Genomic DNA, 26,234 nt, shown 5'->3' on the forward strand with positions numbered 1-26,234 from the left:
AAGCACCACTAGTGTAATCACGACACCTCGCATTATGTGAGGGCATGAGGATAATACGGTGGCCTTAGTGGCATCTTGGGGAGCATTGTGCCTCCACACCACTCCAACGGAGACGTACTTCCCGTCAAATGGAGGGAACTTCAGAAACACATCCTCGTCTTCATCGGTTCCACTTGTGGTTACTTCTTACTTTACTTCCATTAGTTACTTACTTGCTTTTATTGTTGCTAGCATCATATAGGTTGCTCACTTAGTTACATATCTAGACAACCTATTTGTTGCTAAACTTAATTTGTTAAAGAAAAGCTTAAAATTGTTAGTTGCCTTTTCACCCCCTCTAGTCAACCATATCGATCCTTTCAACATGCACTTGCATCCATGCTTGCGTGTTCTTGCAGTGCAACGAGTATGATATCCAATGATGATAGGGGTTGAAGCCATAAACGATTTCAACCGGTGACTTGAGGTGGTTAAGTGTTAACATGGTAGTAGGCGAACTCGGGTACGAGTAGGCAATCTTCCCAATATAGATGTTCTTGGTGAGTACTCCCGGTAGGATGTGTAACATTTCGTAACAACCGAAGGGTAGAGCATTCTTTAGAAAATTGATTGTGCATCATGATCATCTAATTAGCATCATGTTTATTTAATTTTAATATGAAACCGAGGAATAATCCCAAACCACCATCATTTTAAAGGGCAAAAACCCTAACACGTTTTCAATAGGCCCAAAATGCCCTTTTCAACCCTAATATTTTGGCATGGACTTCTTATGTACGGACTCAACTCAAAATATCAGAAGTGCCAAGATGGTTTAGATCAGCAAGTCCGAGTTAAAATGCAAATTCAATAAATTGCATAGACTTGCTATTTATTTATATTGAGGGATTTCACATGGTGAATTCTATTAAAAACGTATATTTAGCCACGTGTTTTTTGACCGGTCACTATAGGGTAAATCACCTTAGAGTCTTTTAAACATTATTTCAAAAATAGAGATACAATATTTACAAGGTTACTCGAGGTAACCAAAGAAGAAAAGGGGGAAACTATACAAAAATAAAGCGCCTTGTAGTATTATTAGGAAGCTACCAAAACTATTCCATGGTTGTTGGAACAATATCTCACACACTTACTATTCAATCCCAAATACTAATTTAAGTGGATTTATTTTGATATAAAATATTAATTTAATTCTAAAAACATTTTTTTGTTGCCTTGTCATGGTCGAGAGAGGCTTGACAAGTTTTTTTGATTTATGTAAATAATGTTTGAACCCGTAATCATTTTTTAAACATGAGCAAATAATAAACAAAAAAAAACTAATGGAATCTTCCTTTCTATTGTTTTGGTCCATCCTCATAGATGCTATTTAACTAACTCTCACCCACATGCACAATCAACTAACCATCGCGAGGAGGCATACCTCCGTCTCGCTCACCTTCTTTCCTTCCTCCTGCAACCCGTGGGGCCCAATCCATCAACCCTTCGTTCTCGTCTTCCTTCCTTGGACATTGACGTGAGACACGCTACCTCTTTCCCATCGCCAACATTAACGTGAGATCACACCGGTTGCGCCCCGATCCTCCCTCAACCCTTTTAAAGTTTCCGCACCAAACCCTAACCATAATCCTTCTTCTTTCTTTCCGTCGCCGTCACACTCCCCCCTCTCATTGTCCCTTTTCCACTTTCTCCCATGAGCGTGCACCTGAGAGCATGCGTGTGGGCACCATTGTTCGGCGCACATTATTGAAGACCACCATAAACCGGGCTGGGTCGAGCCCATGATGTGACAGACATGCATGCTAATGGACCGACACGACCGAGGCGGCCAGGTTTGGTGGCACGTGGGATCTATCCACACACGGATTAATGAGGGATGAACGTGACTCAACAGAATAGTGAGCTGCATTTTGCGGTATTTAGGGCATATACAATGGTGTTATTTTAAGAGTATCACATATGATAAATGATAAGGTGGAGTAGAGAAAATTCATAAGAAAAAGTTTGTATTTTCTTATTTAAGAGAACATAATATGTCTCACCATATTTTTAGGAATAGCTGATTATTGAAGATAAGGTTAAGAGATGATTCATTGTAAGCCATTTTTTTATTATCTCTAAATTACATACTCCCTCCGTCCGAAATTACTTGTCGCAAAAATGCATAAAAATGAATGTATCTAGAACTAAAATAAGGCTAGACACATCCATTCATGTGACAAGTACTCCCTCTGTTCCTAAATATAAATCTTTTTTAGAGATTTCAGTAGAAAACTACATACAGAACAAAATGAGTAAATTTACACTTTAAAGTATGTCTACATACATTCGTATGTTGTCTTCTAGTGAAACATCTAAAAAAACTAAGGAAGTAGTTCCAGGTGTACAAGACTTAAAATAAAATTATCTTATGAATCCTTACACATACCCTTAGGACCCTGTATATAAGTATATCCTACAAAACCCTACAGAATCACTTTGACCAAACAAAAGCCCTAAAAAGCTGTAAACATTTCGATTCGAGTTAAATTGATTAATTATACTCGTCGCCTCTGTTCCGCCCCCAAACCCAAGGAAAACCATCAGCCGCTCTCTCTCGGCTCTCCACTTCGGCCTCCGCCTCGCTCCCACCCCAAATTCCTCCACGCCTGGCGGCCTGAAGCCCTAGGCCACCGCCGGGACCCAAGAGCAAGCATACCGACGCTGCGATCGGAAGCAGCAGTAGCCGCCGCCATGCAGGGCTTCCCGGGCGGCGTCCCCGATCCGCAGCAGCTCCAGGCCACCATGCTCGCCATCGAGCAGGCCTGCTCCCTCATCCAGGTCAGGGCCCTCACCAGCCCGCTGCTGCGGACGCTCGCGACGTTATCTCCCTGCTAAATTCAGCGTCTCTGTCCCTTCCCGCGGCTAGCGCTCTGTATTTCGTCGGTGTATCGGCGTAGATTTGGTCCGCATGTGGGCAGTGGGCTTCTGCTCTAGTTTGTTGTGCTTTTGACGTCATTTGATGGAGGAAGTGCTTGGTTCGTGTAGATGCTGTGGCATTTTGTTTTTCTCCTCCCTTAACTGAACCATCGATCAGTGCTTGCTGCGCATCTCTTGCGCTGCTGATCAGTGTTCCCGTGCGGATTTGGTAAGGGGATCCTTTTTTTTTACTGCACTGTCGACGAGGATTAGGTGCTTTAGAGTCGTTACTTAATTTAGGGGGTTAGGCGCCTCTGAATTATTCAGTCAGGTGAGATATTCTGATGCCTCATCGAGTAAAGCAAAGGCACAGTTCAGTTGGCACCGAAGGTTATACTGGTCTTTAGTGAGAGTTCTTAAAATCGGCAGTGGGGCTGCTAATAGGTGTTTTCATGTTGATCTGGCGAGGGGATCCCCTTTTATAGAATTGCCACTTTGGTGAGTTTTATACTTTTTTTTTGTTTGCTATTGTAGATTTTGAGTATGTGATTTTCTATGCCAGGGGACATTGAATGAACATAGAGCCATTTTCCTTGCTAGAGATGTTTCATCCATTTTCCATGAACTTCACTCAGGAGATAATCTTTTGACGTCTGCATGATTTTTACAGGTGCACATGAATCCGGCTGAAGCGGAAAAAGTTCTGAGTTCACTCCATTCATCTCTGATGCCTTATCAAGCATGCAGATTTATTCTTGGTATGCTGTCGTTTAGCTGCACACAACAAAGAACTGGAGTCAATTCTCGATAAGGCTTAAGATATCCTCAGTTTTTGCGGATTGCTTAGTAGGATCTATGACTTCTCATATTAGCAGGATTGTCCGACTATTTAATCTTTGTCCTGTACAGTTTCTCTTTCTTATATTTAAAACACGAATCAACTGGAACCAATGTTGCAAATGCCCTTCATCTCATCTTCAAATGCAGTTTGTAGACCAAATCATAAATTCATCTGTTAGTTGTTTTTCCTGTGATTAGCTTATGCCAGCTGTACTTGCACTGACCATTAAAGTGAATTGATCTAGTGGGAAGAGAGATTGTTTTGTTATGTAATGGCAATCCAAGTTTCTGAAGTTGTGGACCTCTAGGTGTCTATGTTTCTCGAGTTGCCCAAGGCCATTTTGAGAATATGTCTATTATCATTTTTTTAATAAAATGCTATGCTTAAGCTTTATGTAGTTTTTTGCTGGCTTTGTGTACTCTGTAGTTTAGAAGGACATGCCTGGCATAGTGGTGAAGTACTCCCCACTTGTGCTAAGAGGTCCTGGGTTCGACGCGGCCTCTCTGCATTGCACTGTACAGGGATAAGGCTTGCCTCATTCCTTCCCTAGGCCCCACTTGGCGTGGGAGCTTCTAGCATCGTGTTTGTCCCTTTTTTTGTGTGTACTCTGTAGTTTCCTAGAAATGCACTTGTCGTGTAATTCCTGAAAGATCTTTGGTCTCTGGAAGCTATGCTAACTTACTACTATTTGATATATCGCTTGCTAGCAAAAATTCAAGTCAAGTGGGTGCTAGTTCGCTTGAAGTGTCATGTCAAATCTGTTAGGAATAAGCAACTTTTATTCCCATGAGGCCATAGGCCGATATATATACATGTACATGTGTTGGACTATATGCAGGAAACCCCTTATACAACGGGATAAATACAAAGGGGTACATGACTTATATTAGAACTCTAACACCCCCCCTCAAACTCATGGTGGATGAACAACACTGAGTTTGGAGAGATAAAAGCCATGCTGTGCTCGAGTCTGGGCCTTCGTAAAAGAATCCGCCAGCTGTAACTCGGAAGGCACATACTGAAGAGCAATAACCTGTTCCTGCACACCAGCGCGCACATAGAAAGCATCAACACCAATATGCTTGGTGAGCTCATGCTTCACAGGATCGCGCGCAATGCTAATAGCATCTGTACTGTCAGATAATAGCAGAGTCGGTGTAGTGACAGAAACACCAAAATCCTGTAGTAACCACCGTAACCAAGTAACCTCTGCCGTCAAAAGAGCCATCGCTCGCAACTCAGCCTCTGCACTCGAACGGGAAACTACAACTTGTTTCTTCGTCTTCCAGGCAATGAGAGAACCACCAAGAAAAACACAGTAAGCAGAAACTGAGCGGCGATCTGAAGGATCACTAGCCCACGTAGCATCCGAATAGGCCTGAAGCTGTGAAGAACTGGAGCGAGGAAAGAATAGACGATGAGAGATCGTGCCCCGAAGATATCGGAGAACACGAAGGAGATGACTATAGTGAACCGATGTGGGAGCGGAGACGAACTGACTCAGAATATGAACCGGATAAGAGATATCCGGACGAGTGACAACTAGATACACAAGACTGCCAACAAGATGACGGTAACACGTCGGATCAGGCAGGGGATCACCATCAGTAGCACAGAGGTGAACATTGAGCTCCATGGGAGTCTCAACAATGCGCTCGTCAGTAAGAGCAGCCCGAGCAAGAAGATCCTGGGTATACTTTTCCTGGGATATAAAAAAGCCATCAGAGGTAGAAGAGACTTCAATCCCAAGAAAGTAGCGAAGAGGTCCAAAATCAGACATAAGGAACTGCTCACTAAGACGGGCCTTGACAAAGGCAATATACTCGGGGTCATCCCCAGTGATGATCATGTCATCAACATAGAGAAGAAGAAGAGTCCGACCACGAGGAGAAAGATGAATAAACAATGCTGGATCATGAGCACTGGCTGAAAAACCAGCGGCAGTAACCACAGAGGCAAAGCGCTCAAACCAGGCACAGGGGGCTTGCTTAAGGCCATAGAGAGAGCGACGAAGACGACATACCATGCCGTCAGGAACAGAATACCCAGGTGGTGGGTGCATGCACACCTCCTCACGCAGCTCACCATTAAGAAAAGCATTCTTAACATCAAGCTGAGAGATAGACCAGTGGCGTGCAGAGGCCACGACAAGAAGTGTACGAACAGTGGTCATATGGGCCACAGGAGCAAAAGTCTCATCATAATCACGCCATGCTCCTCCTGAAAGCCACGAGCCACAAGACGAGCTTTGTGACGCTCAAGAGAACCATCAGTCTTAACCTTGTAGACCCACTTACAAGTAATGGGACGGACTCCGGGAGGAAGGGAAACAAGATCCCACGTACCAGTGCGTTCAAGAGCAGCAATCTCCTCTGCCATCGCAAACTGCCATTCAGGATGAACAACAACCTCATGATAAGAAGTCGACTCAAGAACGACAGCACCAGCGGTGGAAAATCCAAACGATCAACAGGCGGACGAGGACGAGAACGCAAGCCATAAGTAGGCTGAGACGAGGATGAGGACACATCCACAGATGCATCCACATGACGTGAACGACGAGTGTAACACTGAGGAAAAGATGGAACAATGGGAGGAGGAATCGCCAAGGTAGAATGGGGGAGTGGTGACGAAGAAGGCACCGGAGAGGAAGGTGGAGAATCCGGTGACATGCTAGGCGAGGAGACCGGGGAAGATGGTGGCGACAAATCGACTGGAGGTGGAGAAGCAGAGGGAGCGGAACGAATAAGCGGCAAAGGCTCGACGGATGTGATAGGTGTATCAGGAAAAGTGAGGAAAGAGATATCCTCCACTGAAAAAGTCAAGGAAGATGGGTGTGGGTAGAAGGGACGAGACTCATCGAAAGTCACATCCCGAGAGATACGCATCCGACAACTGATAGGATCCCAACAACGATAGCCCGTATGCTCATCACTATAGCCTAAGAAGACACACTCAACAGACTGAGCGGTCAGTTTGGTGCGTTCGCGGGGGGCAAGAAGAACATAGCAAACACAACCAAACAAGCGAAGCATGGAATAATCGGGAGAACGATCAAAAAGACGCTTGAAAGGAACACCACCCTGTAGAGCGGCGGAAGGCTGGAGATTGATGAGATAGGTGGAGGTGGAGACGGCCTCAACCCAAAAATGAGGCGGGAGAGAGGCAGCAATCATCAATGCACGAGCTGTCTCAAGAAGATGACGATGCTTGCGCTCAGCCACGCCATTCTGAGCGTGAGCACCAGGACAAGAGAACTGAGAGAGAGTCCCTTGCTCAGTAAGAACACCACGCAACATCTTAGAGATATACTCACCAGCAGAGTCAGCACGAAACACACGAATGGGAGAAGAGAACTGAGTATGAACCATGGCAGCAAAACGCTTATAAATAGACAACACCTCACTACGAGAAGTCATGAAATAAAGCCATGTGTAACGAGAGAAGTCATCAATGAAAATAATATAGTATTTATGACCCCCTTCCGAAGCGAAGGGAGCCGGACCCCATACATCGGAATGAACTAAATCAAAAGGACGCTTAGACACTGACTCACTATGTGGATATGGTAACTGAATCTGCTTGCCAAGACGACAACCCTGACACTCTAAAGAGACATCTCCTGAGACAGACCCCAGAAGACCTCAACGAACTAACGACGACAAACGAGAACCACATAGATGACCAAGTCGATGATGCCACTGCTGGAAGGAACCAGTAGCCGAGGCGACCAAGGCGGAAGAACTTGGCGATAGAGTGGGCAGCGGAAGGAACATGAAGCCAGTCCAACTCCCAAAGACCCTGAGAATCACGGCGGCGAGGACCAGCCCCAATCAGAGTATGCATGCGATGGTCCTGGACAGAACAAGAGTCAAGGTCAAGAATGACGCGACAACCAGAATCAGCAAGTTGACCAGCGGAAAACAGATTCATGGTAAGTCGAGGAACATGAGCAACATCAGGAACAGAATAAGGAGTGGTAAGATTGCCTCTACTAACGACAGAAAGGGGAGTACCATCAGCGGTGAGGACATGAACAGGAGAATCAAGCGATCGAAGAGAGGACAGGGTGGAAGAATTAGAAGACATGAAAGGAAGCTCCAGAGTCCAGAACCCATGGGGATGTACCTGACTGTGTAGAAGGTGGTTGCTCAGTGCGGGAAGCCTCAGTCACAGAACCAGCAATACACGTTGAGGAAGAACCTGAAGCAGCGAGCAGACGCTTAAGTCTCAGAATATCCTGCTCAGTCAAAGTGATGGCTGAAGCTGTCGAGGTAGATGACGAAGCCTCTGAAGATGATGATCGCGCCTTGCGCTGGTGTTTCTTCTTCGTGTAACACTGGGTCTCAATATGACCATCATTGTTGCAGTAACCGCAATGTGGACGGGGGCGAGCTGAGCCTCCAGAAGGAGTGGGCAAGAGCGGCGGAGCACTCGCACTCGAGCGAGAAGGGGTCGGTGCAGCAGGTGGCGTAGAAGGAGCCCGAGCAGCAAGGACCGAGGGAACCTCCAGCAAACCAGCATCACGTAAGCGAGTCTCCTCAGCACGAATCTCAGAAAGCGCCTCCATGAGAGAAATGCGGCCACGAGCAAACAGCTGAGCACGCCGGGGCTCAAACTCCTTACGGAGCCGAGAAAGGAACTCGTAGACGCGGTGAAACTCCAAGTTGGCCTGGACAGCCTGGCAACAGGGGCAAGTACGACAACCAGCAGTGCGGAGAGAATCGAGCTGGCGCCAGATAGCAGAACTCTGTGCATAGAAGTCATCAACAGTAGAGTCACACTGCTAAAGAGCATGCTCCTGACGAATCACAAAGAGGTATAAGGCATCACCAGAGGGCTTATAGCGCTGACGAAGGCGGGTCCACATCTTAGATGCAGTAGGAAGGCCCAGAAACTCAGAAGCAAACTGAGGCAGAACACTAGCAGTGAGAACGGCTGCAGCACGAGCATCATCATCAAGCCACTGGGTGTAAACAGTCAGAGCAGCACGATACACCTAAAGAGCCTCCTCATAAGCCACAACCTTCACATCACAAGCACTCACAGCGGCTTCATCAGCAAGCTTAGGCGCATCCTTCGCAGCCTGAGGAGCATCCGCAGCAAGAGCCGGTGGGGTCGGCGGAGTTGGAGCCACGGGAGGAACCGGACATGGCGGACAACAGACCTCGCCAGAAAGAAAACCCCACATGCGGAGGCCACGCATGTGAATGCGCATGAAGCCAGTGAACTCAGTGTAGTTAGTGCCATCAAAGATCACCGGACAACGAGGAACAGTAATGTAGCCTGATGCTGATGATGAAGACTTTTTTTTTTTTGGAAACGCGGTCAACCTAGGAATCTGTCAACCGGCAGCAGGGACGCGGCGAGATCGGGATCCACCAGATCGGGATTCACCGGATCGGCAGCAGGGACGCTCGGGAGGTGAGGCGCGTCGATCTGGAACGAATCCACCAGGGCGAGGCGCGGCGGCGCGTCGATCTGGAACAAATCCACCAGGGTGAGGCGCAGCAGGATGTTGACCTGGAGGAGCGAGGCGTCCTGGCAGAGGCGCGTCGGGACTTGGTGGGATCCACCAGATCGGCAACAGGGACGCTCGGGAGGTGGCGCGTCGATCTGGAACGAAACACACGCAACACGCGTCGATCTGGAACGAATCGAGCGAGGCGTCCTGGCGGCTGGATTGCGTCGATCTGGAACGAATCAAGCGAGGCGTCCTGGCGGCTGGCTGGAGCGGGAGGATCCGCTGCGGCTGGTGGCCCTGTTCGATCCGGCGAGATCGCTCCTGGCAGAGTTTCGACGGGGATTGCGGGAGCAGGCCAGGAGGAGATAGAAGCACGAGTCTCATTGTATGAATGTAAAATTGACAATCTCCAATGAAAGTTGTCATATGCATATTGTTGTTTCAGTGATCAAACTAACTAATCTGTTCATGTTTCGTCCAAATCTAAAGAACTTTATAGAATTACAGGGGTGCATAGCGACATATATTTCTATTATGCCATTTAAAACCGTGGTGAGCTGAAATTAACAATTTTCCTCTACGATTCTCCCAGAGACATCCCTAATGCCAAATGCAAGATTCCAAGCTGCTGGAGCAATTGGTGATGCTGCAATAAGGGAGTGGGGAATTTTAACAGATGACAACAAAAGAAGCTTAATACTGTGAGTATTTTGGGAGTTTTCTAAGCTTGTATTTAATGTGCGATGATTGCAACAAAAGAAACTTGTGTTTAATATAGTTCTCCGAATGTTGTAGATATTGTTTGAACTACGTTATGGAGCATGCAGGTTCCCCTGATGGCTACGTGCAATCAAAAGTTTCTGCTGTGGCAGCTAGGTTACTAAAAAGAGGCTGGTTAGTTTTTTACTTTTCTGCTTACTACTATGCTAGTGTAGTCGCGAATGTATCTTTTGCTTATGGCACTATGCCTCTTTGTACTAGAATCTTCGTAGTTGTAGCTTCTATTTATCTGTTTATTTGCTGCATAAATATCCATTTGTGCATATTTTTTCGTTCATTGGGTTGCTGGGTTGGTTATGATTCTTTTTAGAGTGATGCAGCCTTCATAAAGAAGAATTAGTGCAATAAGGGACTGAATACTTATATATTCCTGGTAGTAAAAAAAAGTTAGCTATTTAGCTTATGTCTGCATCAAGAGTTATGGTTTCTGGGTGGTTGGGTTGTACGATGTCATCCATGATGATTAGATGCAAAAAGGTGGCTATTCAAGAGGATGCGTGTATAGATAATTATTTTATTTCAAATGAATTTTCTGCTCTATAGTGTGCTTCGAGGCAATTGACTGTTTGAAGATTTGACACTCAAAATTTAGATGTTTTGATATGGAATACATGCTTTGCAGGCTTGAGTTTCCGGACCAAGAAAAAGGTGCTATCTTCTTTGAGGTACAACTTTCGCTCAACAGTTAGACAGCTACAGCCTCATCAATGATGTAGGGCCTAAGTTTTTTGGCTTTCTACGGTCATGGGTTTTTCTAAACGGGAGACATCCAATTTCATCTTTTTATAAATCGGCAATGCTGGACTGAAATACATGTACAGCAAGAAATCGAAATAGGTAATTTGGTATAACTCATACGTGGGCCAGCAAAAATATATTTTGGAAAGAAAACAGTAAGAGTATCCTACTGTGCATATTTTTGGGCCAGCTAAATAGACAATGATGTATAGCCTAAGCTTTTTGGCCTTTGGCAATTGTGGATCTCTCTACACTAGGGACATCCAAATTTCATTTTCTCATAAATTGGCGATGCTGGAATGAACTATATGTACAGGAAGTAATCGAAATTGGTATAGCTTCTAAATGGGACAGTTAGATGAATGATTGAGATAATGTTTAATTTCACCCTCATAAGCAAACATATAGCTTTAAATCGCACTAGTATTTATTGGTTGCCGAATCTATGTTTTATTTTTCATAACCATGTTCTGTATTACTCCTAATTGTTTTGTCTTACAATTTTGATCACTTCAATTTCCCATTCGTTTTGTTTGCTGACCTATTGTTTGATACCATTTTTAGGTTGAACAGTCCATCCGGGGCATGCATGGGCCTAATAGACAGTTTGCTGGGATCAACTTCTTAGAAACCTTGGTATGCTGTTCATGTAGGCTGATGTGCTTGCTTCTCCGAATTTCTTGTCCGTTCCAACTGAGTTAGAATCAAATTTCATGTTTGAGCTAGGTTTCAGAGTTTTCCCCTTCAACTGCTTCTTCTATGGGCCTGCCTAAGGAGTTCCATGACCAATGCCAATTGTCACTTGAAGTGAAGTTTCTGAAGGTGGAACCATATTTTTTTTCACATGAGAATAATGTCGGCTATTCCATGTCATCTAAACTGCTTTTATCATTGTTCTGATGTGCCATTTCCTGTTGCAAGGACTTCTATGGCTGGGCACAAGCTGCTGTATTCAACACCGCAGACAAAGTCTTGAATTCAAATGTAACTATACCCGAGGAGAAAGCATGTTCGGCGGCATTGCGCCTCATGCTTCAAATTTTAAGCTGGAGCTTCAAGCCAACTTTGGAACATGAGAATTTAGATGCCAAAATAAAATCTGGTTTGAGGAGCGATGCCATAAATCTGAGGAAATTCGAACGTTCATTGGTGAAGGTACAGTCTTTGAGCTATTTATATCCTTGCTCAGTTCATCTGATAAATGGTTACATTTTCTATTGTAGCCAGGGTCTTCGTGGACTGATATTCTTATATCAAGTGCACATACTACATGGGTTTTGAACTTCTATACTACCCTGCGCCAGAAGTACTCATATGACACACTATGGGGTGACTCTCCTATTGCTGTCTCTTGCAGACAGCTCATAGTGCAATTATGCTCCTTGGCAGGCGCTGTTTTTCCTAATGGTATGTGCGCATTTCAAACACTCATTGTTTGTATTGGTTCCCATGTTGTACAAATTTGATGTTCATGAAAAGCTGCTTAATGTTATCTCAACCAGCAAATGAGCAAAATATGTTAGCGATCATCTCAATAACTTCTTTGTCCTCTATTTTCAGATAATGGAGATGCACAAATTGAACACTTTATGCACATACTATCCGCTGTTATCTTGTGGATTGAACCTCCAAATGTCATTGCGGAATCAATTCGAAATGGAGGAAGTGAAAGGTTGTGCAAGAACTATGATCATGATGTTCCTTGAATCTGAGCAAACGTTAAAAAATATTAATGGAATTATGATTTAATATTTGTGCAGTGAGTTCATAGATGGTTGCCATGTCCTGCTTTCAGTGGCATCTTTGACTAGTAGCTCACTTTTTGACAACCTCCTGAAATCGATAAGGTTAGTTATGCACATTTTTTTTTTCTTATAAGGCAGTAGTCCCTCCGTAAACTAATGTAAGAGCGTTTAGATAACTAAAGTAGTGATCTAAACGCTCTTATATTAGTTTACAGAGGGAGTACATCGTAAGTTCAACGATTATCTTTTGTATTAATAAACACATAATAGATTGAAAAGTTATGTTAGTACCTTCAAGCTTCAGGGTTCTGTTTATACCATTTGTTTACCAGATAGGATTTTACTTACCAATTTCTTGTTATATGGACTTGCTTGCAGGCAATATGGCACAGTTAACCTGCTTTCTGCTTTGACATCTGAAGCTGTCAAGTCTGTTCTGGATAACCAGAATGAAGAAGAAACCTGGGGTTCAGATGCTCTAGATATATTGTTAGAAACATGGAATGTTATTCTGGGGGTATTGTCATTGATCTGTGCTTCACAATATGTGTATACCTATTTATGCAACTTCCTTAATCCAGTGCTCATTCCTAATCTCCGTTCAATATTTCTTTGTGATATAGTTGTCGGCTAGTGATGATGTTTCTTTCTCTACTTCTTGTTAGTCGCATATATTATTCCAATGAAGCTTATGGCTCTCTCTTCTAGGTCTACGCAAGATTTTTTTAATGTTTATCGGGCATCATTTGGTGCCAAGTCTTACCCTGATCAGACGCAAGTTATGCATGTTAAATTATGACGTAAATCCTTTTTGTTCACTGTGCACGTTAGAGCAGAGAATTTGACCACTGTGACCGGTTATCACGTGTTCATCACTCAGCAGCACTGAGGAGTTTTTTTTTTCACGGGAAAGAGGTTAGAGTGATAATTGTACTACTCTTTATACAATATACTTAATGATAAATAGCTTAATGCTTTGGTATACGCATGTTTGTTTGGTAAAGGTATGTGCATGTTAACATGCTGAGTACATATGTACTTATATGGAAACAGTAGCATCTCTTCCCTTAAAAAGCTGGCAATTCTTTGTGCTTTACAAGTTACTTGACTTTGTAGAGCATGTACCTGATTATGTATAAGATGCAAACTTCCCGTCAGCAATGTCATAGCCGCATATTCCCTTCCTATAGGGAAATAAAAGTTGCTTCATTGTTATCGTCAATTTCCTTGGAAGCATGGGGCATGGAAGTGCTTGGGTTCAGATTTGCTTGCTGATAAAAAAGGCTTACCTTATTTGGTACATGGAAAATGAAATTAACTATCACTTGATTTTTATTGCATGCTGTCCAATATACGTAACAAGATTAGGTACTTCGCTTGGTTAATATAAGTCATTCTGCCATTCCATTAATTACTGCATAGGATTCATTTCAATCCTGTTTATACGCAGGAAGCTTGTGCTGATAAAAGTCCTATGTCAGCTGACGGAGCACTTGCAGCTTCAAGTTTGTTTAAGATAATTGTGGAGTCACATTTGAAGGGTACGTACCTTTTCATTTGAAGTTACCCTCGACATTTATACTTATGCATATAGAGTACTTCATCTGCTGCTCTCATCTCCTGCTGCATACTGACTGCACTTCTTTTCTTTTATGTAGCTGCTGCTGATTCTGCATTTGAGGATAGTGATGATGCTGAATACTTTCATGTTTCTGTTTCAAGTATGCTAAATTTCTTAATAAATACTTCTCCGAGCACCCTCCTCTTCGGAAATCCTTTATACTAATGAAGTTCTGTTTGGTCCAGAGCGTGATGAGCAGTTGGCCTTGTACGCTCTGATTGCACGAGCAGCTGCTGACACCACCATACCCTTTCTTGAGCAACTATTTTCTGAGCGATTTGCACGGCTAAGTCAGGTCTCCTTGTTAGCTTCATCTTGTGCCTTATCTTGGTTTGAAATTACCTATGCGTCCCTGCCATAATAACCTTCCTTCCATGATACGTGTAACACTCTTCTTAGCAGAGAGATGTCGAAAATGATCCCACTCGAACATTGGAGGAGCTGTATTGGCTGTTGCTGATTACCAGTCATGTCCTAACTGACTCAGGCGAAGGAGAAACACTGCTTGTAAATAATTCAAAGCTTCCTTCTTTTTTACTTGTGTTTTCAATTCTGTATAAACTATTTGCAGTTCCATCTTCTCATAGTTCCTGCAATCGTCAAATTCAACTTGTGTTAGTGGCTTCAATTCTTATAACATATGGTGCTTGATTTATCATTAAGTATATTGTATAAAACATAAAATGCTGCACTGAATGCACTGTGCTCTTACATATTATTATTGTGTTTATTCCTATCAGCTAAGATAAATACCATAACTCTCAAAGTTTTCACTATTAGTCATTTTTTTTACAGATTCCTGAAGCTTTGCAGGCTGGATTCACCAATGTAGTTGAAGTAGCTCAACATCCTGTAGTTACATTGTCATGGTAATAATCTTTGCCTATTGGTCACTTGACAGAGCCACCTGTTTGGTAGAAAACGCTAAACTTCTGATCTTATACCTTAATGTATTATGTCATCAACGTAAGAGTTTCAGAACCAGTTTTGATTTATAAAAAATGCTAGCTTTGTCATGTACTCCCTCCGCTCCTAAATAAGTCTTTTTAGAGATTCCACTAGGGGACCACATACGGAGTAAAATGAATGAATCTACACTCTAAAATATGTCTATATACATCCGTATGTAGTTTTCTGGTGGAACCTCTAAAAAGACTTATATTTAGGAACGGAGGGAGTAGTATAGAAATATTCGACACCGAGTTGCGGTCCTAAAAATTATATTTCCTGTTTTCACGAGTCATAATGCCAAATGCTTTCCCTTTTATGCAACTATGTATACCATTTAATTAGATTTTAGAAATAAGTTAAAGCAGAAGGGGAACCTTGGCGCAGCGGTAAAGCTGTTGCCTTGTGACCATGAGGTCATGGGTTCGAGTCCTGGAAACAGCCTCTTGCAGAAATGTAGGGAAAGACTGCGTACTATAGACCCAAAGTGGTCGGACCCTTCCCCGGACCCTGCGCAAGCAGGAGCTACGTGCACCGGGCTGCCCTTTTTTAGAAATAAGTTAAAGCATCTGCATGCCCAAGGTAACACAAGGCTTCTATGGTATTCAGAAACATATTTATCAAGACCTCACATTAAATATCTGTGTTTTATAACCGGATTTTTATCCACTCCATTGGTAATGTAAATTTAGGCCTATTTGTCCAAGATTTAAGCTACTGGGTTTCAGTTGTGATACAACATGATCTGTTGACTCTCTGTTTATGTAGGTCTATAATAAATTTTTCAAGGCAATGTCTAGACCCAGGAATTAGAGGGAGGTACTTCAGTCCCCGGCTCATGGAGGTAATTTTTGTACTGTTACCTGTCACCTTCACCTTATTCTATTTCCTTTTTTGCTTTGGATGAGAGCTATAGTATTATTTTGCTATGCACAGTTCGTTGGACCTGTTATTTCCATTCCCAAATGTCGTAAGTGTTTTTGTTGCCTTTAAGGGATATTATCTAGTTTACTTATTGTACCACAAGTACTAATATATCTCAACTTGCCCGTCGGCTTTGTATTCTTTAGATAGCTGGTCTATACATTTTTGGACTTGTCGTTTTTCTAAGACAACGAACTTCCCCTAACTTGTTTGTGGTTGTTGGTAGGCGGTGATTTGGTTCCTGGCCAGATGGGTTGCGACCTATTTAGTACCTCTTGATGTGAGTAGAGAAATTGACAGTGTGGGTAACCATGGATCCCAACATTCTAGAAAACTGCTAAACAGTTTTGCGTGGGACAATAACCAAGGGGAGCTTGTTCTTGATTTTGTTGTTCTCATGTCAATGGTGGCACTTACGACATATCAGGGCGAAATTGAGCTGCAGGTAACCTTCACCTGTACTGATCAACCTGCAAGACTGCATAATTTTATGTCTACCCATGCGCGTACACTTGCATGCCTATATGTTTTGTCATGTTAATAAATAATAACTACCGGTGACAAGCCTGTGCAAAATTTAGAAGCGTATGATGTTTTTGACTTTTCATGGTCTCCAAGATGTTAGTTCTATGAAGAAATACAACTTTAATACTACATAAGTATAGTAGTCTGTGTTAGGAAGTATTAGTATTAGTCTAGGAGTCCTTATTAGTCTATTAGTATTAGTCTAAGAGTCCTTATTAGTCTATGTTTACTTTCCTTGCACCTCAAGTCATGTGTAATATATATATGCCCCTTGGGCCTTCAATAAAGATAAGTTGCTTTCCTAACATGGTATTAGAGCCTAGGTTTAGGTCTCCTCCGCGTCCCGCAACTCACGCTTGATAGTTTTTTTTCCCACCTCTCCTTCGATCCAACAGATCGATTCTTCCCTACCGTGCGTGCGGTCCAGCCTCGAGCTACAGGACTCCGTGGCAGGTCTCCTGGACGGATCCTCGAATCCTGACGGCGGCGGGCCGAGCGTCCATATCTCGCCTTCCATGGATTCTGCGTCGACCGACCAGGGGAGCTCCACGTCTATCGGATGGATTTCTCAGAACCGCCCGCTTGGTGCAAGACGGACTGCATCGGGGAGTCGAGTCCTGCAACGACCTCTTCCTCTACCTTGCCTTCCTCGGATTCGGCTCCGTCGTCGGCTCCGGCGTCTTTGTGCTCACCGGCCAGGAGGCCCGCTTCGACGCCGGCCCCGCCATCCCGCTCGCCTACGCCACCGCGGGCTTCTCCGCTCTGCTCTCGTCCTTCTGCTACGCGGAGCTCGCCACCGAGAACCCATTTGCCGGGGGCTCCTTCATCCAGGTCAACGCCCGCCGCCCCTTCAGGCTTCGTCAACCTACACGCGTGTTCCTTTGCACCGCGCGCGCAGTCTCCAGTAAACATGGATCCGGCGGGTCTGCTACACGGCGACGTGCTCGCGAACGTCCTCGGGCGTCTGATGCCGCGCAGCCTGGCCGCCTGGAGCGGCTGTAGCTGCATGCGTCCTAGCCCTGCAGGTCAACCCTTCTCTGGATCAGGCTGTGACCCGCACTTCACCAACCAGCGCAACTCCCTCTGGCTTCAAGCGTCCTGCACTTGGCCGGCTTCTGATCTGCTTGCTCAGGTCTGCTTGTCCTCCCTAAAGTTCAACTCCCCTGGTTTGCTACGTCTTGGATTGCCTCGATCCTGGCCTCTGCTGATTTAGCCGGATGGTTGACTTCTGAAAAAAGAGGGCACAGTGTTCTGGTTGAGTACGCATCCCCTCGCTACCCGCCATGATATTTTTTTTTCTCTTCCGCTGCGCCCACCAAATCCGTCGATGTTTTGTGTTATCACGTCATGCGAGTCCACCATACCTTTGTCCGTCGGCCTTTTCTCCGGTCCTGATCCTTTCTAAGCAACTTTTGTGGCCTATTTGCCCTTGTTGTTTTCTATAGGATTTTCTGGCCTTCTTTTGCATTGTCGATCTACGTCCATCGTGCCTTATCCGCCGAGCTTCTTTCGCCGATGGTTGTCGTGGACTATGATTTTTCGCGCAATGCTTTATTCTCTCGATGTGCCATCTTCTTTTGACAACCCATCTTCTCTTGATACTTATGTTGTATCTTCAAGTGATGCGGTGTCTTCCTCTGATGTGCCATCTCTTCGGTGTCTTCCTCTTGATGTTCCATCTTCTTTTGACAACCCATCTTCTCTTGATACTTATCTTGTATCTTCAAGTGATGCGGTGTCTACCTCTGATGTGCCATCTCTTCGTTCTCTCCTTCGGCGACTCGACAAGTTTTGAAGACTCTTCATGCTACGACGACACTCTCAAGACGCTGATTTGGATTATCATTTTTTTTAGTATTACACTTCTTCAAATGCAATGCTATTGCATACGCTTTGCATTTGAGGGGGGGTGTTAGGAAGTATTAGTATTAGTCTAGGAGTCCTTATTAGTCTAGGAGTCCTTATTAGTCTATGTTTACTTTCCTTGCACCTCAAGTCATGTGTAATATATATATGCCCCTTGGGCCTTCAATAAAGATAAGTTGCTTTCCTAACAGTCTGTTCATTTTTCATGCTTTCAATGCTAAATACCAAATATTTAGAAATATTTCCAAATGGCAAGAGGTTTAATTTTGAACATACCTCCAACAATGACAAGAATTTGTGAGTAAAGGGAGTATTTGTTATTGATGGCTCACATGTAAAAAGTCATCTTTCTGCAGTGAAGGATATCCCTAATTATTTGTTTCATGTTATCAGACACTTACATGCCAAAAACTGCTTGCCTCAGTTGTTCGACGGAAACACACATGTGCTTATGTTGTTCAGTTGGTAAGTCCAAAATCCAAGTCCACAGCTACAACCTATGTTATCATACTAATATTTGCATGCTCTGTAGTATATGTTGGACATTTTACTTTGCACATGGTAAAAATGTTCGTAGCATTTCTATCACCATTGGTATAGTGTGCTTGTTTTAGCCAAACGCCCCTTGGTGCAGGTTGTAGATTCTTTTCCTCAGCATACCATTGAATAGTGATAGTGAGAGTGGATTTTACGCTTGTATAAGTGGATGCACCTCAAGCCACCTTTGTTGTTGTTGGTTTTGCTGAATCTGTCATGGCTCTAGAAGACTAGCAAAACTTGCCAAAATAAATTATGTATGAACCCTATGATACTATTAATAGTTTAACAAACGTTATCAAATATTAATACAATGGAACAAATATGATTTTCCTTTCACCATCGGCATCCCCCCCCCCCCCCCCCCCCCTGTTTTCCCTTACTTCATGTTTCACGACACTATATACCTTCTTAGGATTCATGGCGTGACCTTACAAGGGCTTTTGCAAGTGGGCGTTCTTTATTTTCATTGAGTGGACGTTTACAGGTAAGTGTTAGATGCACTCACCATGCTGTTTTAACTTATGCTTTCGTTTGTGAAGACCTTATGCTTTTGTTACCACTTACCACACCTTCACAGAGATCTCTAGCAGAAACACTTGCATGTGCAGCTTCCTGCATCAAAGATCCCGAAGCATCTGTGCAGTAAGTCCATTTTGAGCCGCTGTGTGTTATCTTATAATGAATAAATATGTGAGATTTAACAGAGCCTGTGTTGGTTTCAACAAAGGTATTTGAGAGACCTCATGGGACCAGTTGCAGGATGCCTAGTAGAAAATGCTAGTAGGAGTGATCTTAAATCTGTTGCACATCAACCAGATGTTATCTACATGGTGAGTATGCATGTTATTTGCTTTAAGCTCTTTGAGGCTAGTATAATGGGAAATAATTGTAGGTCTGTTGCCTGTTGGAACGGCTAAGAGGAGCTGCTAGAGCTACTCAGCCTCGCACTCAAAAGGTTTTGTTTGAGATGGGTCATACTGTGATGAACTCACTCTTGACTCTTCTGGAGGTGTACAAAAATCAGGTATTGTAGCTCATCTGTTGATGCATCCTATCAATTGTTTTTAGATAAAATCATATCACGCTTAGACATGTGAATGAGAACCTTGATGATCCTAGAATAACGTTTCTTTTTTTTTTAGTCTGAAGTCATATACATGATACTCAAGTTCGTGGTTGACTTCATTGATGGTCAAGCTGTATTCCTGGATGGTAAGGAGACATCAGTTTTGATGAGCTTTTGCTTACGTCTGCTCCAGATATACTCCTCTCATAATATTGGAAAGGTAAGAACAGGAATTCTTATTACTGTGTTATTCTGTGCCAGAAAATTTTCTCCACACTGATGCTGCTAACATTCCTTTCTCAAATACACACGTGTGCATGTTTAACAAGGTGGTCTGTGTTCACACGCCTGGTCCATACATTTTTGCCATGCATGGCACATGTGGCATGTGCCCTTTGTTGTCTTGGGTTTACTAGCAAACATGCCGGTACGTTGCAACGGGAGATCAAACAATAACACACGTCTCTAATGTGATAAGCATTCTCATGACCCTTCACAGATGCACGCCCTCTATTTTAACATGACAACCAATTGTCATTTGGCATGAACGGTGAGCTTCCAGAACAGTGAACAACATGTCGAACAATGAATCGATTGAGGGTATGGTTTTTCAGGATGCCAATTTGGAACATGAGACGTGATCCCGAGTCAACTTAGTTGAGCTTATTAGTTCATTCTGAAATTTAAAGTCCGATTTGAAGAAATAACATTATTAATAAATTTGGACCAGATGCATCAGCTAAATTTGAAAGTAAAACGGAAAGAAATAATGCTATGAACAAATTTAGAAGTAACAATAGCATCAAGTAGATTAATCTGGAGTATCACTGGTAGCAAGCAAAAATGCTTGCTTGTATTAGGCGAGATCAGGACTGATATCTGGTTGAGACCTCCTCCCCTTCCAATCGCCGCCTGATGTCACAACTCGTGCGAACTCCAAACCCTAGCCCCCTTGCCCCCTGAATCCAAAATTGCTCCTTTCCAATCCATGTCATTTGTAGCCAACCATCATCCGCTTCATATTGGTGGGCATTGGCATGCAACGATGGCGGCCGACCCACTGTACACAGTGACCTGTAGATGTATGTTTCTACACGCACATAGCCTTCGTTTGCTGGAATTGGAATAGTGGAGAACAAAGTGGCGAACGGGTGCGGAACGCGTGGGAGCTGGGTGGAATTGAAGTTCGGTTTCAATCAAGACACCCCTGCCTACTTTCCTTGAAAGCACTAAGCTAGCTGGCAGTTTTTTTTCCGCAAAAAAAGCTAGTAGTTTTTCTTTAAAAAGAACAAAAGCTAGCTAGGAATTTTTAAATGGATAGAAAGGAACATTCCCATGGACATAGAGCGCGGATCTGGGCCTCTGCCTACCGGATCTGGGGCGCTGCCGCAGCCGGAGCCTACCCATGGACATAGAGCGCGAGAGAACGAGAGATTGAAGGCCCCCTAGGCCATGGCTCTGACCTCCAGGGATAGCACCCACTCGTGGCGAAGCGAGGTGGCAAGCTCCTCAATCGGGAGGGCCGGATGTGGGCCTCTGCCTAGCGGATCTGGGGAAGAGGCGCCAAAGGAGACACTGTGCGGCGCTTGAGAAGGCTTTGTGCTACACCGAACAGCCAAACTCGACGAGGACGGGATCCACACAGGGGAAGAGAGGGAAGCAAACAGAGCCTCGGGGAGGGGGTGCGAATTGGGGCCAGGCGGCGGGGGGTAATGTGTTAGGACAGTAAATATTGTCTCTTTTTTTGGGGGGGTGGGGGGGGGGGGGCACCCTAGGAAGGCGACGTGGGGGCAGGGGCTCCATGTCTGTTCTGTTTCCAGATGTAGTTAAAGGGAACAACGTGTCAACAATCATTGTGCTATTGGAGATAATGTGTTAGGACAGTAAATATTTGCATACGATCATCAAATTTATGTTACTTACTGCAAGCTGACAAAAAAACTTCTTGTGGCAAATGTAATATGGACCAAAGCAAATGAGGTTGGTAGAGGCTAGGGTTCTACCAGGTCTCGGGCGTAGGTTGTAGGGGTGGAAGGGAGGACGGCGAGGCGGGGAACGCAGGTGCCGGCGGCTGGGCGCCGTCGCTGCGAGAGAGAGAGAGAGAGAGAGATCAGCGGCTAGGGCAGGGCGGCTAGGGTTTTAGGCTCCCGTCTCCTGAGGGAGACGACAACAGAAAACTGTTTATTGTCTGATTATTATGGAAGGGGTACATGTGTTTATATAGGAGGACAGCCTCCACTAAACCCTAGATAACTTGGGCTAAGCCCCTAAACCCTAGATAACTTGGGCTAAGCCCCTAATTCGGCCCACTATTGGGCCTCCTCCGTGTATACTGGAGCCCGACCATAACAGAGGTTCTGTTCTTTTTTAATATAACTTTTGTGATATATTAATGTTACGGATTAACTTCCTGACAATGCAGTTGCCATCAATGTTACAGAGAATGTTCTATAAGACTTGCTTATTGTCTCTTTTGCCTAGGTAATGCTCTCGCTTTCTTCAACTCTGCGAAGTGAATCACAATCCGAAAAGTACAAGGATCTGCGTGCTTTGCTTCGGCTTTTAACAAATATATGCTCAAAGGATTTGGTAACCTTCACCCTTACACCCTGTTATGTATTGTCTGTCCGAAGATCCCCCGGTTGACTAAATGACACTGTTGGCAAATGCAGGTGGGTTTCTTATCTGATAGCAACATTGAAGGCTCCCCAGATATTGCAGAGGTACGTCGTTTGATGTTTTTCCAGTATTTTCTGCTTCTAAGAAAACTAACTGTACATATTGTTGTGTATAGATTGTTTACTGTTAGGACTTGTGGTTACTGGTCACCTTTAGGAAATTCCATAAACAAAATTTTCTACCTCGGCCATCGGTAGCCAACTCTATTTACTTGTCTCATGATCACAAAACCACAGAAAAAATTGGTCAGATAGGTAACCGATATGCCAATTAACCTTTACTTACAGTTATGCAATTGGAGCATTGTGAAGTTTTAAGTGCTGCACCTGTCTACGGGCTTGCATTTGACAAGCAAGAAATGACACAGCTGGGACATCCTGGACTTGAGCCAGAAATATGGCCTTGAAGAAATCCTTGTTAAATTCAAGGCTATGTATTTGTGGCTTAGCTCCCAATTAGACACATGATTGCCATACATCTGTCAAGGCTATGTATTTGTGGCTTAGCCCCCAATTGGACACATGGTTGCCATACATCTGTCATGTCTTGAACCAGAAGCATTGAGGTTATTGAAGGAAAGTTTTTGTAGGAAAAATACTAAAGCGTTTTGGTTAAAGAACATTTGTCATGTCTTACTTTAACCATTTACCCAGGGGTATTGTCTGTTGTCCACATCAAGAGTTAACTATATTTACTAGTTAGTTTGAAATTAACTCAAATGTTACTTTTGCAGGTCATTTATGTTGGTCTTGATATTGTGACTCCCTTGATATCTTTGGATCTTCTCAAGTACCCTAAACTCAGTCGTGATGTAAGATTTTTCCTTTTTTCCATTTCTCTTCTACTCCCTCCGTTCCTAAATATAAGTCTTTTTAGAGGTTCCACTAGAGAACTACATACGGATGTATATAGACATACTTTAGAGTTTAGATTCACTCATTTTGCTCCGTATGTAGTCTCCTAGTGAAATCTCTAAAAAGACTTATATTTAGGAATGGAGGGAGTAGTATAATATAATGGCAATCAAATGATACTAAGTAATTTGGTTTCTTTGCAGTATTTTGTACTTATGTCGCACTTGTTGGAAGTGTACCCTGAGAAGGTTGCTCACTTAAACAGGGATGCTTTTGGAAGAATTACTGGTAGTCTTGAATTTGGTCTGCGTAATCAGGCAAGAGGATCTTCACGTAACTGCATTTACTGCTTGTCCTACTTTTGCTTAAATTTTCAAATAGAAGCAGCACTCACTGCAGTGAGCTACTGAGTTGGTAGCAACTGCACCTTCACGTAACTGCATTTACTGCTTGTCCTACTTTTGCTTAAATTTTCAAATAGAAGCAGTACTCACTGCAGTGAGCTACTGAGTTGGTAGCAACTGCACCTTGCTTGGTTATATGGCGTGCCTAGTGCCTACAATACCCTCTGTTACCAATGACTTTCATCTGGATTCTCCATGAACCTATGCTCAACTTTCTATATCTTTCTAATTTGCTACCGTGAGCACCTTAATGTGCAATCATTCTTGGGTTGATATAAGGTGATCAGAGTAAGTCTTCAGTGTATTGAAATCATGGAAAGTGTGGTGTATGCTATAAGATTACTGGACAAAACCTCTGTTTTCTCAAATGGGATATAACTGGCAGATTACAATGAATAATCAGATGTATTTTTGCCTGTCACTTGTGATGTTTACAAATATTGTTTGATCTATATAATATGTGAAACAATTGTGATTGTTGTGCATTCTGTATGTTTGAAATACAGTCTAGTCTTTAGCTGATATAGCTAGGTTTGTGTTTTCCTTGTTGCAGGATGGCGATGTTGTTGAGAGGTGTCTCGCAGCAGTAAATGCCCTTGCCTCGTACCATTTCAAAGAAAGACTTGGAGGCAGAGGAGGACTTGGCTCGCAGGTTATGGAATCTGAAGGATCGAATGGCAAACTTCAGGAAAGCATAACAAGTCACTTCTTGAGGCTTCTCCTGCAACTACTTCTGTTTGAAGATTTTAGGTGAGCTCCGCACGTCGACATTGAGTAGATTTAGGATCTTGTAACTTAATTTTTTAGTGCTGGTCCGTTTACCTTATTTATTGTTGTACATATCTGATATATGTGACTGTTGCAGAATGGAACTAGCAGGTTCTGCTGCAGATGCTTTGCTTCCTTTGCTTTTCTGTGAACAGGAGTTATATCAGGTCCTTTTCACCACTTCTCTAATAGGCTAGCAGTTTATCAGATCAAGCACAATACCAAGGCTTAACTTCTGTTATTTTGCTATGTGTTCTCATCACGTCTCCCTCTGCAGAGACTGGTCCATGAGTTGCTTGAGAAAGAGCAGAATCCGACTGTGAAATCAAGGCTGTCACTTGCTTTCCATAACCTGACAAGTTCTAACAATCTCTCAAGCACGCTTGACCGGCCAAACAGGCAGAAATTCCGGAAAAATCTCCGTGTTTTCTTAGGCGAGGTCTCGGGCTTCATGCAGATAAAGTAGTTGGGGAGTTACATGAAAGCATTGATGTCTGGTCGATCCCCTGAAGATTTTTCGCCGTTGTGGTAGAGTCCATGTGTGGCGGGGCCATGAGCAGGAATTCTGGCGTTAGAGGTTGAAAACGCATTTGCCGTTGTGTGTTGAAGGGATAGTCGAACAGAACTGGCGGGAACATGTCGGACGTGTTCCAGGATCTGTGTCTGTGGCTGCATTTGGCGGTGGAGAATTGGATGCCCTGGCATGAGATCGTCGTCGTGTAAATTTAGTTGGGACTCGGATGTAATCATACAGAAAAGGTGGGCATTTTCATTTAAACGGAGAAGGAGGTCATTTTGTTGCGACTGTTCTCAATTGGAGCAGTTCTCTTCTCCCACATGTGTGGGAGATACAGCTTAGAAGAAAGGATTCGACAACGTGTAGTGCGTAACTTGTGTCCGCCCAGAAACGTGAAACACTGGGGCATGCTTTTGCAATGCTCAATTTTCCCTCGAATCCTGTGGGAACCCAGCTGTTTCGTGTAAAATGTCTTCTTACAAAGCAACTGAACAAGCACATCTGCACATGTTATCAACCGGCTGGGGCTCGCTTTTAGCGTCTGAGCCCTAGGATTCCTGCTAGTCTTTTGTTTGTTTGTTTTTGCCAGGAACTAACTATCGAAATGATCAGCAGTGTCATGGCTGAAAGATCTGTAACCTTACTCACCAAATTTGGGTGGTCTTTATGGTGGCGCCATAACTCCCTTGGACATGATCATGCCAAAACTGGCGCGGAGGACCATTGTGTCGCTGCGCCAGTCGGTGACGCTGGCATATGTGGATTTTGATGACCACTTGCTGTGTGGATCCCATGGAGTTCCGTGGAGCAAGCTGTTGCGTGTCGGTGGCTGCATGCCCGTGTCGGTGACTGCATGCCCGTGTCGGTGACTGGATGGGTAGATCTCTGGTCTAACATTCGGTGCGTGGAGTGTGGATGAAAACCAACCAGGCAGTTTCAGAACGTGAGTATCCATTCCCTCCGGCTCGGCCTTGGCCAGTTGGGTTTCCTCCGGCTCGTTTCGAAATGGCGTTGTCTTGTGCACTAAAAGTCTTCTCTAGTACTTCCCCGTCC

The 26,234-nt window shown here is 43.9% G+C and overlaps 1 protein-coding gene across 5 annotated transcripts; it reads left to right on the forward strand.

Annotated features, from left to right (window-relative positions):
• The first annotated feature begins 2,542 nt into the window (after positions 1–2,542).
• Positions 2,543–25,619, forward strand: LOC123431075 (exportin-4). 5 transcript variants are annotated; one of them, XM_045114897.1, is made up of 32 exons: positions 2,548–2,823; positions 3,572–3,659; positions 9,799–9,907; positions 10,002–10,100; positions 10,609–10,651; positions 11,289–11,360; positions 11,451–11,546; positions 11,646–11,879; positions 11,948–12,131; positions 12,285–12,396; positions 12,485–12,571; positions 12,848–12,986; positions 13,920–14,010; positions 14,128–14,190; positions 14,276–14,385; positions 14,490–14,597; positions 14,886–14,959; positions 15,807–15,882; positions 16,189–16,407; positions 18,747–18,818; positions 19,306–19,377; positions 19,471–19,535; positions 19,621–19,723; positions 19,786–19,917; positions 20,036–20,179; positions 22,441–22,548; positions 22,632–22,682; positions 23,372–23,449; positions 23,696–23,809; positions 24,450–24,646; positions 24,762–24,831; positions 24,942–25,619. In XM_045114897.1, the coding sequence occupies exons 1-32, from the start codon at positions 2,737–2,739 to the stop codon at positions 25,128–25,130; spliced, it is 3,486 nt and encodes a 1,161-aa protein (XP_044970832.1). In that variant the 5' UTR covers positions 2,548–2,736; the 3' UTR covers positions 25,131–25,619. The 5 variants fall into 5 exon arrangements, with proteins under 5 accessions (XP_044970861.1, XP_044970866.1, XP_044970852.1 ...); XM_045114907.1 differs by having other exon boundaries at positions 2,549–2,823; positions 14,493–14,597; XM_045114917.1 differs by lacking the exons at positions 24,762–24,831; positions 24,942–25,619 and having other exon boundaries at positions 2,545–2,823; positions 23,758–23,809; positions 24,450–24,535.
• Positions 25,620–26,234: the final 615 nt, after the last annotated feature.

Source organism: Hordeum vulgare, chromosome 1H (assembly GCF_904849725.1).
Source record: "Hordeum vulgare subsp. vulgare chromosome 1H, MorexV3_pseudomolecules_assembly, whole genome shotgun sequence".
NCBI lineage: Eukaryota > Viridiplantae > Streptophyta > Magnoliopsida > Poales > Poaceae > Hordeum > Hordeum vulgare.